The 18113-nt window shown below is 48.3% G+C and overlaps 1 protein-coding gene across 1 annotated transcript in view; it reads right to left on the reverse strand.

Annotated features, from left to right (window-relative positions):
• Positions 1-18113, reverse strand: part of MROH2A (maestro heat like repeat family member 2A) — a 56146-nt gene that overhangs the window by 14934 nt on the left and 23099 nt on the right. Inside the window, 11 exon segments of the mRNA XM_055587030.1 lie at positions 2135-2230; positions 2956-3064; positions 4348-4427; positions 5629-5751; positions 8166-8318; positions 9431-9553; positions 9716-9835; positions 16004-16111; positions 16470-16522; positions 16991-17132; positions 17677-17717. Coding sequence (XP_055443005.1) covers positions 2135-2230; positions 2956-3064; positions 4348-4427; positions 5629-5751; positions 8166-8318; positions 9431-9553; positions 9716-9835; positions 16004-16111; positions 16470-16522; positions 16991-17132; positions 17677-17717 — 1148 coding nt within the window.

Genomic DNA, 18113 nt, shown 5'->3' on the forward strand with positions numbered 1-18113 from the left:
TTGTTGCGAGTGTTGGCCTGTAGGGGAAAACGCCACTAGCTCAGTCCATCCTGCACTCCAGCACCTGCGAGCCCCTGCACCTAACAACACAGCTTAGCAAAACAGGGAGCAAAAACTGATAGAACTGAAAGGAGAAGCGGACAAATCCACAGTGACAGAGATTTCCGACCTCCATCTCTGTAACTGATGACAGAGAAGACAAAAGCAGGAAGGATATAGAAAACTTGGACAACACTTCCAACCATACCTGGCTTAAGTGATATTTGGGAACATATCATTCAGTGCAGCAGAACACTTCCCAAGCACACACAGAACGTTTGCCAAGATAGATCATACGTGGGCAACAAATTAAGTCTTGATGGATTTAAAAAGCTTTGAATTATACAAAGTATGTCCTCAGACTACAGTGGAGTTAAACTAGAATCAAAACCAAAAAGGTCTCTGGAAAACTCTCAAATATTTGGAAATTTCTTGATGACCCATGGGTCAAAGGAGAAGTCAAAAGAGAAATGAAAATGCATCTTGGAACTAAAATTAGAACAGAACATATCGATATTTGTGGGGTATAGCTTCAAAGAACAAAGTCAGTGGACTTATACTATCTGGTCCTGATTTCAAGACTTACTAAAATGTTGACAGGGTTATAATGAAGACAGGATGGCAGTGGTGTAAAGAAGGGCAAAAACATCAGTAGAGCAGAATGGGTATCTAGAAATAGACCCACACATACACGGTCAATTGATTTCTGACAAAGATGCAAAGGTTATTCAGTGGAGAAAAGATAGTCTATCCATCAAAGGTGCTGAAACAATTGGTTAACCATGTGCAAAAAAATTAAAATAAATTAAACTTTGGTTCATATTTGAAAACTGAGCTCAAAATACATCATAGACTTCAATGTAAAACCTAAAACTGTCAAGTTCTAGAAGAAAATCTAGGAGAAAATCTTTGTGACCTTGGTTAGTAAAGATTTCTTAGTCATGATACCAAAAACACAATACATAAAAGAAAAAATAATAAATTAGACTTCATCAAGGTTAAAAACTTTTTCTCTTCAAAAGAATCTGTGAAATTAATGAAAAGGCAAGTCACAGACCATGAGAAAATATTTGCAAATCACATATCTGATAAAGGATTTACTTCTAGAATATATACAACCTCCAAAAAATCAATAATAAAAAAGCAAACAATCCAAGTTTTAAAAAAGCCCTGCTGCTGCTGCTGCTGCTGCTAAGTCTCTTCAGTCGTGTCCGACTCTGTGCGACCCCACAGACGGCAGCCCACCAGGCTCCCCCGTCCCTGGGATTCTCCAGGCAAGAACACTGGAGTGGGTTGCCATTTCCTTCTCCAATGCAGGAAAGTGAAAAGCGAAAGCGAAGTCGCTCAGTCGTGTCCAACTCTTAGCGACCCCATGGTCTGCACTAGCAATACTATATTCAAAAATACCAAGATTATGAAAGACAAAGACTCATAAATTGTTCCAAATTGAAGGAGAGAGACAAGAGAGATAAGACAGTTAAATGCAATTCATAATCCAGATTAGATCCTGGTTCTGGGAGGAAATAACTATGAAAGTCATTATTGGGCAATTTGTGAAACATGAATATGGAAAATTGATTGACTACAGCTGGTATCAGTGTTAAATTCCATGATTTTGAACAGTATATTGTTATATAAGAGAAGATTCTTGTTGTTGATGTATAGAGCTAACTCTCCATGATTCAAAAGGGGTGTGTGTGTGTGTGTGTGTGTATGTAATGCAAAGAGGAAAAAAAAAGGGAAAAAGAACATGTAACAAAATATTAAGAATTGTGTTGTGGATCTGGGTGAAAGGCATGCAGGAGTTCTTTGTACTGTTCTTGCAACTTTTCAGCTTTTAAGAATTTAACTTCAACTTTTAAGAACATTTTGTGATATTGAAATGTCACAAAATATTAAGAATTATGGATCTGGGTGAAAGGCATACAGGAGTTCTTTGCACTGGTCCTTGCAAATTTTCAGCCAGCTTGAAGCTTTGTCTAAAGAAAATTACCAAATCAATTCTTAACGCACGCCTGTGTCCCACTGAGAGTCTGGCCCTTGGACCAGCATTCTGGGCCACCGCCAGCTCCTGGCCCTCCTCCAGGCAACTCACATGCACCATCTCCTGAAGCCCCCTGGGGTCCAGGTGTCTCTGCATGAGGCCCTCCATCAGCTGCTCCAGGGCATGCAGGGCGTTCGTATACAGGGTCTATGGCCAAGAGAAGGGAGAGCTCGGCAGCAGTGGGGGAACAGCCACCTGCCAGGACTCTGGGTGGCCCATGCCAGGGTCAAATATTGTGAGATGGTCTGATAACTTCCTTTTGACTTCTGCTCAGACTGAGTTCTTTACGCTCCTTATGTGACATATAAGACAAACTCAAGAGGAACCCATTTTGCAAAGCAGGAAACTGGACTCCTAGAGCCCAGCTCTCCTGACCCCTGGCATCCAGGGCCAGGACCTGGAGGCACAGATGACTGTTGGGAAACAGTCATCCAGTCAGGGACTACATTTCCCAGGATTCCTTGCAGCTAGGTGGAGCCATGTGACCAAGTTCTGGCCAATAAGGAGGGCCAAATGGCTCATAACTCCTCCAGACTCTCTCTGGAGCTGGGTCTGCCCCCCTGAGGAGCCATGGGGCCTCTGTCAGTCCACATTCCTGAACAACTGCAGGAAGCAGCCCCCTGTCCACCTCTGCTGCCAACTGGACATCATTTGAGTGAGAAAAACAATCATGTTAAACCATGAAGGTTTCAGAGTGCATATGTTACAGCAGCCAGTATCACCTTACATTTACTGACAGAGGCTGCTGTACTTTGCTGCCCCGACCACTCCCACATGGTCCAGGACGGTGGGCTCCCAGCACTGTTAACTTGGAAGTTAACATCAACTTCCAAGTACTGACCCAGAAAATGAGGTGGCCAGGAGGGACCTACCTTAATGGACTCATTGCTCTCTCCTGGGGGTTGGAGAGAAATTACAGAGTGTATACTAATATCCATCAGCTCACTGCTTTCCTCTGTGGAGTAGAAAGGCTTCAGTTTGCTAGAGAAAGAAGTGATAAGAGGAGTGATCAGTGGGGAACTGAGACCCTGCTCTGCCCGGTCTGGGGGGTGGTGGGAGGAGCCATATCACAGAATGAGGAAGGGGCCAGCTTCTCTGTTTGGGGGTTCAGGTGTCTGTCCCCCCACAAGGGCCCTGGCTCCACCCACTGGTGTCCACTGTCTGTCTGTGACTGAAGGGGAGACTCAGGTGTCCACAGCCGCCTCTCCTATCACTGTCTGCTCTGAGTCTCTCTCTCCTGTTCAGAAACATTCCATTGGTCCTCCCTGACCGCATCCACAGACTTTGCTTCTGGTTGGTCCTGGCCCAGGAGTTTTCAACTGTAATACCTGGACCAGGAGCAGCAGCAGCATCCCCTTGGAGTTTATTAGAAAATGCAAACTCTACGTCTCCACCTCAGAGCTGCTGAATCAAAAACTCTGTAGTGGAGAACTTCCCTGGCAGTCCAGTGGTTAATGCTTTGCCATACAGTGCCAGAGGTGCAGGTTCGATCCCACATGTCCTGTGGCCAAAAAGCCAAAACAGAAAACAGAGGCAATACTGTAACAAATTCAATAAAACTTTTTTTTAAATGGTCCACATTAAAAAAAAAATCTTAAAAAAAAAAACAAAAAACTTCTGGATTGGAGGCCATCTGTGTTTTAATAAACCTTTGGTGGTAGTAGCTACTTGCGTGATGCATGCCAGCTGATTCTCTTTCTGTCCCCTTCATAGGTGGATCTCAAGCCTAGTTGCATACTAGAATCACAGGAGAGCTTTCTAAGGGCCCCAGGGGCCATGCCCAGCTCCAGGGATCCTTATTTAAGTCTTTGGTGGGGCAGGGTATCAGAATTGTTACAAGTTCCTCATTGGCTCTGTTTTGCCTTCAGAAGGGAGAGCCACCTCCTTCTTAAACTTCAAACTCCTGCCTTCCAAAGGGATCCTGTATTTCACCTTTCTAGGACCCTTCTGCTCCTACCCAAATCCAGTAATTTTGTTTAAAGTGAAAGTGTTCGTATCCGACTCTTTTTGACACCATGGACTATAGCCCGTCCATGGAGTTCTGCAAGCAAGAATCTGGAGTGGGTTGCCATTCCCATCTCCAGGGGGTCTTCCCGACCAAGGGATCGAACCCGTGTCTTCTGATTGCAGGCAGATTCTTTACTGTCTGAGCTATCAGGCAAGCCCCGAAGGAGGTGCAACCTCCCCAGAAGCTCTGAGAGGGGGCCTCAGACCTCCTCTCCAGCCCAGGATGGCACTTGGGGCCTGGTCAGGGCCCGGCTCACCTCAAGTATGAGAGGGCATCCATGGCCATGGTCCGCACGGGAGAAACCAGGCTGTCAGTCGGTTCTGCTTTGATGATCGCCTGCCGGGACGGCAGGACAGTGAGCCGCCAGGCCAGCCGGAGTCTCACGATGGCCAGGGAGGGGCTCGGATGCACAGTGACCACGATGGCAGGGGCACTCCCTGGGTTACAGCCAGGAGGGCCTGACGTTGTGCGATGGGCTCCGATACCGCATGCACTTCGTTCTTTTCATGATCAGTTGGCTTTTGACGTTTTAGGCGAAGTTGCTCAGTCGTGTCCAACTCTTTGCGATCCAAGGACTATACAGTCCCTGGAATTCTTCAGGCCAGGATACTGGAGTGGGTAGCCTTTCCCTTCATCAGGGGATCTTCCCAACCCAGGGATCGACTCAGATTTCCCGCTTTGCAGGCAGATTCCTTACCAGCTGAGCTATGAGGGAAGCCCAGGGGAAGCAGCAAAACCTCAGGAGAGGAGTGGAGCTAAGATGGGCTGGTGCCTCTAGCTCATTTCTGCCACTTACTGTGTGTCCTTGGGCAAATCACTTCCTCATCCTGGGCCCTTGCTCAGGTGTGACATGAGGACTTGGGGCCTGGTCCACAGGGCTGTGCCAGGCTGGTGTGAAATTACATGCGTGTCGCTCTCGACCCCGAGCGGGAGCCTAATGAATGTCGGATTCTTTCTCAGGGCTTCCTGTTCCATCTACATCTCCCTTCCCTCCAGGCTGCTGCCAGTGCAGCCAGAGGGTGTCCAGGGGCCAGGGTTTCCATTGCAGGGAGTGGAGAGGTCTGGGGACGAGGGACAGGGGCTGACCCACAGCCTCAGCAGCCCCTGTCACTGCCTCTTGCCTTTGGACAGCTGGTACTTTCTAGGTCTTAACAAAGTTCTGGGCAAAAGTAGCTGTAAGTCCTGCCTACGGCAGAGCCCAACCTCTTGGTCCTGACTATGGAGAAACATTGGGTTAGCTAGGGCTGACCCATGGGGCTTGTCTCCCAACCCTGAACCAGACACCTCGGGGGCATTACCAGGCTTGAGGGCAGGGGTCTTCAGCCCCAGCTTCTAGAATGTTTCCTGGCCATGAAAACCTTTATCAGATATAAGAATGTCACACAAAGAACACCTACAGTCAGGTCAAAGCCAAACTGAGAGAGACAGGTGGTGCCTCAGAGACCCCTGTCACCCCTTGGGCTTCAGATGGCCTCAGGTCAGCAGAGTGAGATCTCCCAAACTGCCCAGGATGGAGGAAGCCCCCCAGATGGCTTACCATGATAATGCCGGTCAGAGTCGCCTTTTGGGCAAATTGGAAGTCTTCCAGGTCCTTGATGCTCTTGATGGCATCCGTGACCTGCACCACGCTCTTCATGAAGGCCAGTTTGAGGCAGATGTCCTGTGACCACGATGAGGGCCAGAGAGGACCTTGTTGTGGGTGAGCCCCAAAGACCCCAAGACCGAGACCCTGCTCCCGGACCCTGGGGCCACATAGAACACCCTCTCCCCTGCTGAGAAAGTATCAGTATCAGGGGCACGCTGAGAGACGGCTGCCCCATTCTGCCCTTCAGCAACCTGGCGGGGACATTGGCCAGGCGCTGGACAGGGCACAGCCCCCCAGTGGCCCCCCAGAAGGTGCTGCATCCTAAAACCCCTCCATCCTGAGCCCAAGTACAGCAATGCCAGTCAGGGGCACCTTCACTGACCAGAGGATCTGAGCCTGTGCATCACTGTAGGGGCAGAGCAAGTTATGGAGGTCAAATCAGTTTTGCTTTTAAGGCATGCACAAGACATCATGCGAAATGAGATCAGCCAGTCTCAAAAGGACAAGCATTGTGATTTCAGATTATATGAGATGCCTGGCACATCACCATCATAGAGACAGGAAGTAGAAGGGTAGATGCCAGGAGCTAGGGGAGGGGGACTGGGGAGTTGATGCTAGTGGGGACAGAGTCTCAGTTTAGGCAGATGAAGGTCTGGAGATGAATGATGGCAATGGCTGCTCAACAGTTTGAATGCACTTAATGCCACACTAGTAATGCTCAAAATTCTCCAAGCCAGGCTTCAACAGTATGTGAACCGTGAACTTCCAGATGTTCAAGCTGGATTTAGAAAAGGCAGAGGAGTCAGACATCAAATTGCCAACATCCATTTGATCATCTAAAAGCAAGAGAGTTCCAGAAAAACATCTACTTCTGCTTTATTGACTATGCCAAAGCCTTTGACTGTGTGGATCACAAGAAACTGGAAAATTCTGAAAGAGATGGGAAACCCAGACCACCTGACCTGCCTCTTGAGAAACCTGTATGCAGGTCAGGAAGCAACCGTTAGAACTGGACATGGAACAACAGACTGGTTCCACGTAGGAAAAGGAGTACATCAAGGCTGTATATTGTCACCCTGTGTATTTAACTTATATGCAGAATACATCATGAGAAACGCTGGGCTGGATGAAGCACAAGCTAGAATCAAGATTGCCGGGAGAAATATCAATAACCTAAGAAAAGCAGATGACACCACCCTCAGCAGAAAGCGAAGAAGAACTAAAGAGCCTCTTGATGAACGTGAAAGAGGAGAGTGAAAAAAGTACGTTAAAGCTCAACATTCAGAAAACTAAGATTATGGCATCTGGTCTCATCACTTTATGGCAAATAGATAGGGAAACAGTGGAAACAGTGACAGACTTTATTTTGGGGGGGCTTCAAAATCACTGTAGATGGTGACTGCAGCCATGAAATTAAAAGACACTTGTTCCTTGGAAGGAAAGTTATGACCAAACTAGACAGCATATTGAAAAGCAGAGACATTACTTTGCCAACAAAGGGTCTGTCTAGTCAAGGCTATGGTTTTTCCAGTAGCCATGAATGGATGTGAGAGTTGAACTGTAAAGAAAGCTGAGTGCCAAAAAATGGATGCTTTTGGAGAAGACTCTTGAGAGTCCCTTGGACTTCAAGGAGATCCAATCAGTCCATCTTAAAGGAAATCAGTCCTGACTATTCATTGGGAGGACTGATGCTGAAGCTGAAACTCTAATACTTTGGCCACATGAAGTGGAGAACTGATCATTGGAAAAGACTCTGATGCTGGGAAAGATTGAAGGCAGGAGAAGGGGACGACAGAGGATGAGATGGCTGTATGGCATCACCGACTCAATGGACATGAGTTTGTGTAAACTCCGGAAGTTGGTGATGGACAGGGAGGCCTGGTGTGCTGCAGTCCATGGGGTCGCAAAGAGTTGGACACGACTGAGTAACTGAACTGAACCAATGAACTGCATGCTTAAAAGTGGTTACGATGACAAGTTTCACGTCTTGTACTTCACCACAGTTTTCAAAACAGTAATAATAAAGTCATTTCTCCTTTATTCCCTGATTTTCTCCTCCTTGCCTTTCCAAGAAAGCAGCCAGTCCCTTTGCCTCTCTGAAGACAGCCCCTTTCTTGACCCTTATGAAAGGGCTTGGGGTCAGATGTCAGGATAGGGGCAGAGGTGAGAGAAGGCATGTGCAAGGGGCTGGGCAAGGGCTTGTCCTATGACTTCAGCAACCCACAATCACCCTTACTCAGTAATGGGGGAAGGGCTGCTCCCCACCGCTGACACCCCACACTCCCCCCGCCCCTGCAGCAGAGAACAGCAGAGATTGGGGCAATGATTTTCCTAAATGCTGAGTGACCGACAGGACTCCAGGACTTGAATCTCCTGGGTGGGGCTGGCAGTGCCCAGATAATGATTCAGGGTGGCTCTCCCCCCGCCCCAGCCTGGGGCTCAAGGAGGGCATCGCCAGGGCAGGCATGTTGGTGGGATCCCGGGGTTACCTGGCAGCTGCTGGAGTAGTGGTGGATGATCTTGGTGGTGATGGGGTTGTCCACGTGGATGAGAAGCATCTGCGGGTGGCAGTGCGAGGCCACACAGCTGTACATCACCATGAGTGCGCCCTTCACTGTCTCCCGCCTCCAGGGATGGTCCTTCTGTGAGGCCAGCGAGAAGGGGAAGAAACCACTGTGGCCATTGGGGAGGGGATCTATTCCTTCAGGTGTCTCCTGGGCACCTGAAGTGCTCAGTCATGTATTCAATCATTGGGCACACCTTTATTGAGCTCCTGCTATACGCTATGCCCTGGCTGTAGTGTGGTGAGCAAGTCAGACTTGGCCATGACTGCCCGCCCGGTTGCAGGGGTTTTGTGCAGACACCCCAACCAGAGGCAGCTATGCCCGCCTTCATGCCTTCACCTACTGAGCACCTGCTCTGGGCCAGGAGCTCCTGAGTCACTGGTGATTCACTGGGAACAGAGAGCCTCAGCCTAGCTCTTCTAGGAGGAGGTGTTGGAGGCCACCCAACCCACCATGGAAGGAGGGGCAGGGGAGCCCACATTCTCCAGGCTTTGAATAGAAATCCAGGTCTCAGGCACCACTTTGTGGAGAAGCTGGGACACTCCCAATTCTCTCTAAACTAGCAGATCCCCAGGGCAAGGGTCCAAGGTCAAGGCCAAAACCTGAGGCATCAGTGACTCAGCTGGTGGCCCCCTGGGGGCTCAGCCAGCCCGGGGCACTGTGCCCTGCAGATGGAATGGACAGCCTCCAGAGACCAGCCCTTGGCTGCCTCGGTCCAATTCCCCACTCCACTTTGGTGAAGGAGACACAGAGGGGAGTTTCTTATTGAGATTCAGTAAGACGGCAGGGAGAGCCAACCAGTGCACCCTAAAGGAGATCAGTCCTGAATATTCTTCGGAAGGACTGATGTTGAAGCTGAAACTCCAGTACTTTGGCCACCTGATGCGAAGAGCTGACTCATCTGAAAAGACCCTGATGCTGGGAAAGATTGAGGGCAGGAGGAGAAGGGGACGACAGAGGATGAGATGGTTGGATGGCATCACCGACTCAATGGACATGAGTTTGAGTAAACTCTGGGAGTTGGTGATGGACAGGGAGGCCTGGCGTGCAGTGGTTCATGGGTCGCAAAGAACTGGACATGACTGAGCGACTGAACTAAACTGAACTGAACTGAAGAGCCTTTGTTGGGTGCTGAGAGCAGCATTCTAAGAGGCCTCCAGAGAGCTGACGATGGAGCAAGGGTGCCTCACCCGCCAGGCGCCAATCTGCCAGGACTGCTCCGACTCCTGGATCCTCTCTTCAAAGTCATGGAGCACGCCCAGCACCGTCTTCGCCTGGCCCCGGGCACACAGGCCAAAGCACAGGATCACGCCCTGCAGGGAGATCCATCGGGCAGGCTGAGGGCGGGGGTGCTGGGGAACACTCCGTCCGCTGCCCCCCACACACACGGATAACCACACAGGCACACACACACACACAGGCACGCACACAGCACATCCTCCCAAGGCCCGGAGGGGACCACGGGGCACCCTCACCTCCCGGTCGAAGTCGTTGCTGTAGTCTGTCTTGTACAGCAGCTCCAGCAGCAGCACCTCCACCTTGTCGGCCTCCAGGCCCGTGGACAGGGTGAAGCCCAAGGCCCGGTACAGAAAGCCCTGGCGAGGCGGAAGGGACAGAGGAGCCTCAAGCCTCCAACCGGGCCCTCTGGGGTCACTGCCAAGGGCAGGTCCCTACTTGTTCCTCCAGATTTAAAAATATGCCTTTTGTATATTTTTAAAAACAAGTATCCAGGGAGTTGGTGATGGACAGGGAGGCCTGGCGTGCTGCAATTCATGGGGTCGCAAAGAGTCGGACACGACTGAGAGACTGATCTGATTTGATCCAGGCTAATCTGAGAGGTTAGGCTGTAGCAGGGCAGGCATATTAGCAAGAGTGGGGGCCAAGTTTCTCTCCTATATAAACTGAATCAATCTACACTCCCACCAACAAACCTAGGAGCACTTATCCTCCTGCCTTCTCTCTGCCTTAGGGTATCATCCACGAGAGGTGAAATGTTTGCATCTTGGTTAGTTATCTTTGCATCTTCTCATGATCCAATTTTGGTATTTCTTCCTCTATTCTTTCCCCATTGTTGGATTACTTCACTTATTTTTTGTTTACAAGAATGTTGTGTGTACATTTGGGAAAAAATAACGAGAACACACATATATTATCTCACTTAATCTGTACAACAACTCTGAAAGGCAAATGCGTATTTTGAGACAAGAAGATTAGCAGGAAGTAGTAGAACCGGGGTTTAAAATCAAGCAGTCAAAAAGCCAAAACATAATACAGAAACAATACCATCACAAATTCAAAAAAGACTTCTAAAAAAATGGTCCACATTAAAAAAAAAAATCTTAAAGCAAAGAATAAAACCAAGCATTGCCTGAGGCTCACTTCTTAAGTGATCACTCTTGTTGTCCATATTTCCCCAGTGTCTCATTTCTCTTTTGATTTTATTCATAGTGATTTCATTTGGTCATGCAGACAATTTTCATTTTCACAGAGTACAGTCTCTTTCTTTTCCTTTGTCTTTCTAAAAGATTCTTTTTATGCATATGAAGGTCTGTTCTATTCCATGTTAAGACTATAAAAATATTCATCAGTATATTCTTCCTGTCACTCCATGGTTGTATTTCATTTCATTCACTTACATCTTTGTTCTGGGAGAACAAATACTTCTCTAATGAGCTTTTTAAAAAATATGCTCTTAGCTATTATTCTCTTACATTTTTTTCATTAGGGCAAACATGGAAATGATATTGTCAAATAAAACTCAGATTTCCACAAATTTCCCTTTTGGGAAAATTAGAAGTAAATTGCATTGCAGATTTTTTTTTTTTTTTGGCCGCATCACTTGCTGTGCAGGATCTTAGCTCCCTGACGAGGGATCAAACCCTTGCCCGCTGCAGTGGAAGCACGGAGTCCTAACAGTGGACACCAGAGAAGTCCCTGTATTGCAGATTAACTTGAGAAAAAAAGGACACCTGAGCAACACTGAGCCTTCCCATCCAAGAAGCAGAGAGTGTGTTTGGTCAGGCTTTCTTTCAGCCTTTCTGCCCCTTCTTGTAATTTGGGGTTCTCCACCTTGGTTCCACATATTTCATATACTCACTATTTTTATTTGGTTACATATTTTACATTGTGTTGCTGCTTTGAATAGGGTCTCTTTTCATTATGCCATATTTTTGTTTTGTTTGTTTATAGGAGAGATGATAGTTTTGCCTGTTACTTTTGGGGAAAGAATGACTATCTACCGGAATTACAAATCTGGAGGCTTCAGCAGCCTTGCTCCCCCTACCCCCAGAAGATGCCTGTCTGAGTGATGAAGAGTCTGGGAGAGTCCTGATGAAATTCCTTAAGCCACTGTATTCAGTCGTGACTTTTTAAGCTACCTGAGCCAATGAAACCCTATTTATTTGTTTACTTTCCTTTAAGCTAGGTGAGTTATTGTAATAAGGTTGAATTATATGCATTGGCTTATTAAATACTATATACAAGTTTCTTTCAAATGGGCATCTGGCCCTGAGCTGACATCTGATAAGATCTTGTACCCATAAATCTATAGCATATAGCTACAGAAGATAGACATTGCTGTGTATATTTTACATATGCTATTATGAAGGGTACATATATGAACAAATGAAAACTTCAGTTGACTTCTCTAAAAATTCTTCTTAAACATCTTTCAGTTCAGTTCAGTTCAGTCACTCAGTCATGTCCGACTCTTTGCGACCCCATGAATCGCAGCACGCCAAGCCTCCCTGTCCATCACCAACTCCCGGAGTTCACTTAGACTCAACCTCCGTCGAGTTGGTGATGCCATTCAGCCATCTCATCCTCTGTCGTCCCCTTCTCCTCCTGCCCCCAATCCCTCCCAGCATCAGAGTCTTTCCAATGAATCCACTCTTCTCATGAGGTGGCCAAAGTACTGGAGTTTCAGTTTTAGCATCAGTCCTTCCAATGAACACCCAGGACTGATCTCCTTTAGAACGGACTGGTTGGATCTCCTTGCAGTCCAAGGGACTTTGAAGACTCTTTTCCAACACCACAGTTCAAAAGCATCAATTCTTCGGCGCTCAGCTTTCTTCACAGTCCAACTCTCACATCCATACATGACCACTGGAAAAACCATAGCCTGTACACATTGCCAATCACCCCACATTCCCCTCGTCCATGACAACCACCCATCTAATTTTCTGTCTCATTAGATTTGCCTGTTCTGGATATTTCAAATAAGTAGAACCATATCATTCGTGGGCCTTTGTATCTGGCTTCTTGCACTTAGTGTAATGCTTTCAAAGATCATCCTTTCTGTAGCAGATGTAAGTAATTCATTTTTTTTCATGGCTGAATAATACTCTGTTATATGGATATAGCACATTTTGTTTACTCTTTCATCGACTGATGAACACTTGAGTTTTTTCCACTTTTTGGCTATCTGAATGATGTTGCTCTGAATATTTACGCACAAGCTCTTGTGTGGACATATGTTTTCATTTCTTCTGGGCATATATAATTAAGAGCATAATTGCCAGGTCATAGGTAGCTCCAGATTTAACCATTTCAAGGAAATGCCAAACTGTTTTTCAAAAACACTGTACCATTTTGTATTTATACCAGCAATATATCAGAGTCCCAATTTTTCCATACTCTTGTCAATATTTGTTATTATCTGTGTTTTTGATTTCAGCCATCCTTGTGAGTGTGGAGTAATGTCTTGCGGTTTTGATTTCATTTCCTTAGACATCCTGGAATGTGAACTCAAGTGGGCCTTAGAAAGCATCACTACGAACAGAGCTAGAGGAGGTGATGAAATTCCAGTGGAACTATTTCAAATCCTGAAAGATGATGCTGTGAAAGTGCTGCACTTAATATGCCAGCAAATTTGGAAAACTCAGCAGTGGCCACAGGACTGGAAAAGGGCAGTTTTCATTCCAATCCCAAAGAAAGGCAATACCCAAGAATGCTCAAACTACTGCACAGTTGCACTCATCTCACATGCTAGTAAAGTGATGCTCAAAATTCTCCAAGCCAGGCTTCAGCAATATGTGAACAGTGAACTTTCAGATATTCAAGCTGGTTTTAGAAAAGGCAGAGGAACCAGAGATCAAATTGCCAATATCCGCTGGATCATGGAAAAAGCAAGAGAGTTCCAGAAAAACATCTACTTCTGCTTTATTGACTATGCCAAAGCCTTTGACTGTGTGGATCACAATAAACTGTGGAAAATTCTGAAAGAGATGGGAATCCCAGACCACCTGACCTGCCTCTTGAGAAATCTATATGCAGGTCAGGAAGCAACAGTTAGAACTGGATATGGAACAACAGACTGGTTCCAAATAGGAAAAGGAGTACATCAAGGCTGTATATTGTCACCCTGTGTATTTAACTTATATGCAGAGTACATCATGAGAAACGCTGGGCTGGAAGAAGCACAAGCTGGAATCAAGATTGCCAGGAGAAATATCAATAACCTCAGATATGCAGATGACACCACCCTTATGGCAGAAAGTGAAGAGAAACTAAAAAGCCTCTTGATGAAAGTGAAAGAGGAGAGTGAAAAAGTTGGCTTAAAGCTCAATATTCAGAAAACAAAGATCATGGCATCTGGTCCCATCACTTCATGGGAAATAAATGGGGAAAGAGTGGAAACAGTGTCAGACTTTATTTTTTGGGGCTCCAAAATCACTGCAGATGGTGATTGCAGCCATGAAATTAAAAGATGCTTACTCCTTGGAAGGAAAGTTATGACCAATCTAGATAGCATATTCAAAAGCAGAGACATTACTTTGCCAACAAAGGTCCGTCTCGTCAAGGCTATGGTTTTTCCAGTGGTCATGTATGGATGTGAGAGTTGGACTGTGAAGAAAGCTGAGCACCGGAGAATTGATGCTTTTGAACTGTGGTGTTGGAGAAGACTCTTGAGAGTCCCTTGGCCTGCAAGGAGATCCAACCAGTCCATTCTAAAGGAGATCAGTCCTGGGTGTTCTTTGGAAGGACTGATGCTAAAGCTGAAACTCCAGTACTTTGGCCAGCTCATGCGAAGAGTTGACTCATTGGAAAAGACTCTGATGCTGGGAGGGATTGGGGGCAGGAGGAGAAGGGGATGACAGAGGATGAGATGGCTGGATGGCATCACGGACTCAATGGATGTGAGTTTGAGTGAACTCCAGGAGTTGGTGATAGACAGGGAGGCCTGGCGTGCTGCGATTCATGGGGTCGCAAAGAGTCGGACACAACTGAGTGACTGAACTGAAGTGAACTGAATGTCAATGATCTTGAAAATTTTTTCATGTGATTACTTGCCATTTGTATATCTTTCCTTCACCCATTTTTAAATTGGCTTATTTGTCATTGTATTATTGAGTTATAAGAGTTATTTATATATTCTAGACACAAGTCCCTTCTCAGGGACTAGATTTGCAAATATTTTCTCTCATTCGGTGGGTTGATTTTTCACTTTCTTGACGGTACCATTTTCAGCACAAAACTTTTTAGCTTTGATGATGTCCAATTTATCTATTTTTTCTTTCATCACTTGTGCTTTTGGGTGTTATTTCTCAGAAGACTTTGCTCAAGCCAAGATCATGAAGATTTATGTTTCATTCTAAGAATTCTATGTTTTACCTTTTATATTTACATATATGGTCCATTTTGAGTTAATTTTTGTGTATGGTATGAGGAAGGGGCCCAACTTCATTCTTTTATGAATGCAGCTTTTCTTTTATTAAGTAGCTATGCAGTCTTCCCAGCATCATTTGTTGCAGGGACTACTCCTCCTTCCCCACTGAATTGTCTTGGCACTCTTGTTGAAAATCAATTGACAGTGAATGTGAGGTCTATTTCCAGACCCTCGATTCGATTCCATCAACCTGTTACCTGTCCTGATGCCAGGATCACCCTGTTTTGTTTACTGTAATTATGCAAGAAGTCTTGAAATTGCAAAATCCAAGTCTTCCAACTTTGTTCGTTTTTATATCATAACGGTGTTGGCTATTCTGTGCCCCTTATCTTTTCACAGGAATTTTAGGATCGCCTTGTCAGTCTCCGGGGGTGGGGGCGGGAAGCCGCTGGGATTATAGTGGGGGCGTGTTGAATCTATAGATAAACTGGCAAGTGTCGCCATCTTAAATATATTGTCCTCCAATCTGTGAACATGAAATGCTTTCCATTGGTGAAGACCTTCTCTGATTGTCAGCAATGTTTATAGTTTTGTTAAGACCCCTTAACAATGAAATACACACATGCGGTGGTCATGAGCCAACAGCTGGATGAGACAGGGAGGAGAAACTGGTGTGTGGGGAGGCATGGGGGTGGGTGTGCAGCAGGTCTGAGAGAAGGTGTTCTGTTCTTCCACCCCTGTCTGCCAAAGGTGGAGGTCCACCACCAAGCCCCAGCTCTATATCCCCCTCCAGGCCTTGTCCTCCCCCTTTGGCATCCTGTGGTTCAGCGTCACCTTCACCCTTTGCACTATTTACCAAAACACGTTCAGACATCTCATTCCTTGCCATGGACTCTGCAGGGGTAACGCTGCAGGTGGGGGGCGAGGTGAGAGGAATGGGGAAGCGGGTGACTGGAGGGGAAATGCCCCCCAGCTCCAACAAAGCAGGTTCTTGAGGGAAAAACAAGACAGAGCAAAACACCAGAGGCCTTGGGCCTAGGGCAGCCAGCCGTCTCCCCTCCTGGGGTGCTGTGGACACCCTCAGGCGTACCTGGTCTCATACGCGCTGTCCCGGAGTCCCCTCCCTGTCTGAACAGCCCTCCCTCTGGGAACCAACCTTCTCCAGGGAGGGGCTGTTGAAGCTCTCGATCTGGTTGTTCAGCTCTTTGCTCAGACGCAGGCTCCAGTTGGAACCCCGAGTCTTCTTGAGGGAGTTTCTCAGAAACTGGGGGTGGGGGAAGAAGGCACAGGTGTGCAGTGCTCCAGAGGGCTGTGTGACCTTGAGCAGTGACTTTCCCTCTCTAGCGCCTTCCCTGGTCTCTAGATGGCTTCGCCCTTTCAGCCCCGACCCAGCGCTAGTGCTGTGTGGGCTTGGGGGCTGCTGAGAGGGGGTCCCCTGGGCCGCCTCCGGGGCTCTTGGTTTCCAGGGTGGGGTCTCCTGCTGTAGCTGCTTGTGCTCCCCAATCTTCTGGCAGGAGGGGAACGTGTTCCCTAGGGGCTCCTAAACTCCCCAGATGCGAAACCCACCGAGAGCTGCCCCCACTGCCCCCCACCCCGGCCTCAGGCAGCGGGATCGCCTCTACCTGAATCAGTTTGTCCTCCCACGTCTTCTGGTTCCATGTAAACTCAGTGTGTTCTGCAGAGAGAAGGCCACCCGTGGTCCTCTCCCCTGCTGCTCCTCCATGCCACCTCCTAAATGCAGCAGCTGGGGTCCTCCGTGGACGGGCTCCCCACACGCTGCACTTCCCTCCCCACCCTCCCAAGGACCAGAGTAGGCTGTGCCGGCCACCTGGAGCCTGGGCGCCTTGGCTCAGGCCACGTGACTTGTACACGGCATGTACACTGCTTGGGGGTGGCTCACACACCCCGCTCCTTTGCTCAGACCAGGTGGTTAGTACATTGCGTGTACACTAAGGGTGTGTGTGAGGAGATCACACGTGCATCTGAGCTCCTTTGCTCAGGCCACAGGACTAGCACCCAGTGGGTACCCTGAAGGCAGGGGATGACTCACACAAGCACCACAGGCTCCTTTGCCCAGGCCACATGACTATACCCGGTATGTACACTTAGCAGGTAGCTTGCACATGCACCCCGGACATCTCACCTTCCAGGTACTTGACCAGCAGCGGGATCTCCAGCTCCCACATGTCGGCCATGGAGGGGGCGATGCTCTGGCTCAGGGTCTTCAGAAGGTTGAGCATGGCGATCCCGCGGCCCTCCCCCTTGTAGGGGGATGACATCAGTACCTGGGGAACACCAAGACTCCAGTGGGGCCTCTCCTGGGCTGGGCAGCCCCAGGCCCCGTGCACCCCAACCTGGGGCCTCGCTGCCCGAGCCCATAAAGGGAGAGTTGGACAGGATGGGGCCTTTCAAGCAGAGCTCCGAGGATTCCCAGGATCAGAGAATCCCTGCAGAGGATGCTGAAGGGAGGAAAGGAGACACGACAGCGCAGGCTCCCTCCCCACCCAGGGTTCCATGGACCTCGGAGCAGGGTCAACACAAGGAGGAGGATGCATGGGTGCAGGGCAGAGCTGACCCCCAGGGAAGGGCAGGCTGCTGACAGTGTCCTGCGGATGCTTGGGGCCATTCAAAGGGCCAGCAGAGAAATCTGGGAGCCTGCTGCCCTTGCCGCATCTCCCCAGAGGGACACAGGAGCCTGGAAAGCTCTGTCCTGCCAAGCATCCAGCTCCCTGCTCCCCCTGGAGGCCCTGGGGATTAGGAGCTCATGGGAGGGGCGCCGCAGGACACAGCGGGGGGCCAGGCCAGTGCACGGCCCCATGAGCCACTCACCAGGAGACGGGCCAGCAGCTTCTGTGGCGCGGGCAGGTCCACTGGGGAGAGAAAGATACAGGATACTGAGGCTGCCCCGCTCCTGTGCCCCGGGAGAGCTTCTCCCTGCAAGGTGCTGCCCCAACAGCATCCCAGCGCCCTGCAGAATGCAGGAGGGGTCAGGACAGGGGCTTTTCCACAAAGAACATCATTACAACTGGCCATCCTGGGAAGAAGGAGCCTGGTGCTACAGGCTGGGGCTGAGAAGATGCTCTTCTTTTTTTTTTTTTTTCAATTTATTTATTTATTTCAATTGGAGGCTAATTACTTCACAATATTGTGGTGGGTTTTGCCATACATTGACATGAATCAGCAATGGGTGGACATGTGTCCCCATCCTGACCCTCCCTCCCACCTCCCTCCCCATCCCATCCCTCAGGGTCATCCCAATGCACTGG

The sequence above is a fragment of the Bubalus kerabau genome, chromosome 6, assembly GCF_029407905.1.
Source record: "Bubalus kerabau isolate K-KA32 ecotype Philippines breed swamp buffalo chromosome 6, PCC_UOA_SB_1v2, whole genome shotgun sequence".
Lineage (NCBI taxonomy): Eukaryota > Metazoa > Chordata > Mammalia > Artiodactyla > Bovidae > Bubalus > Bubalus kerabau.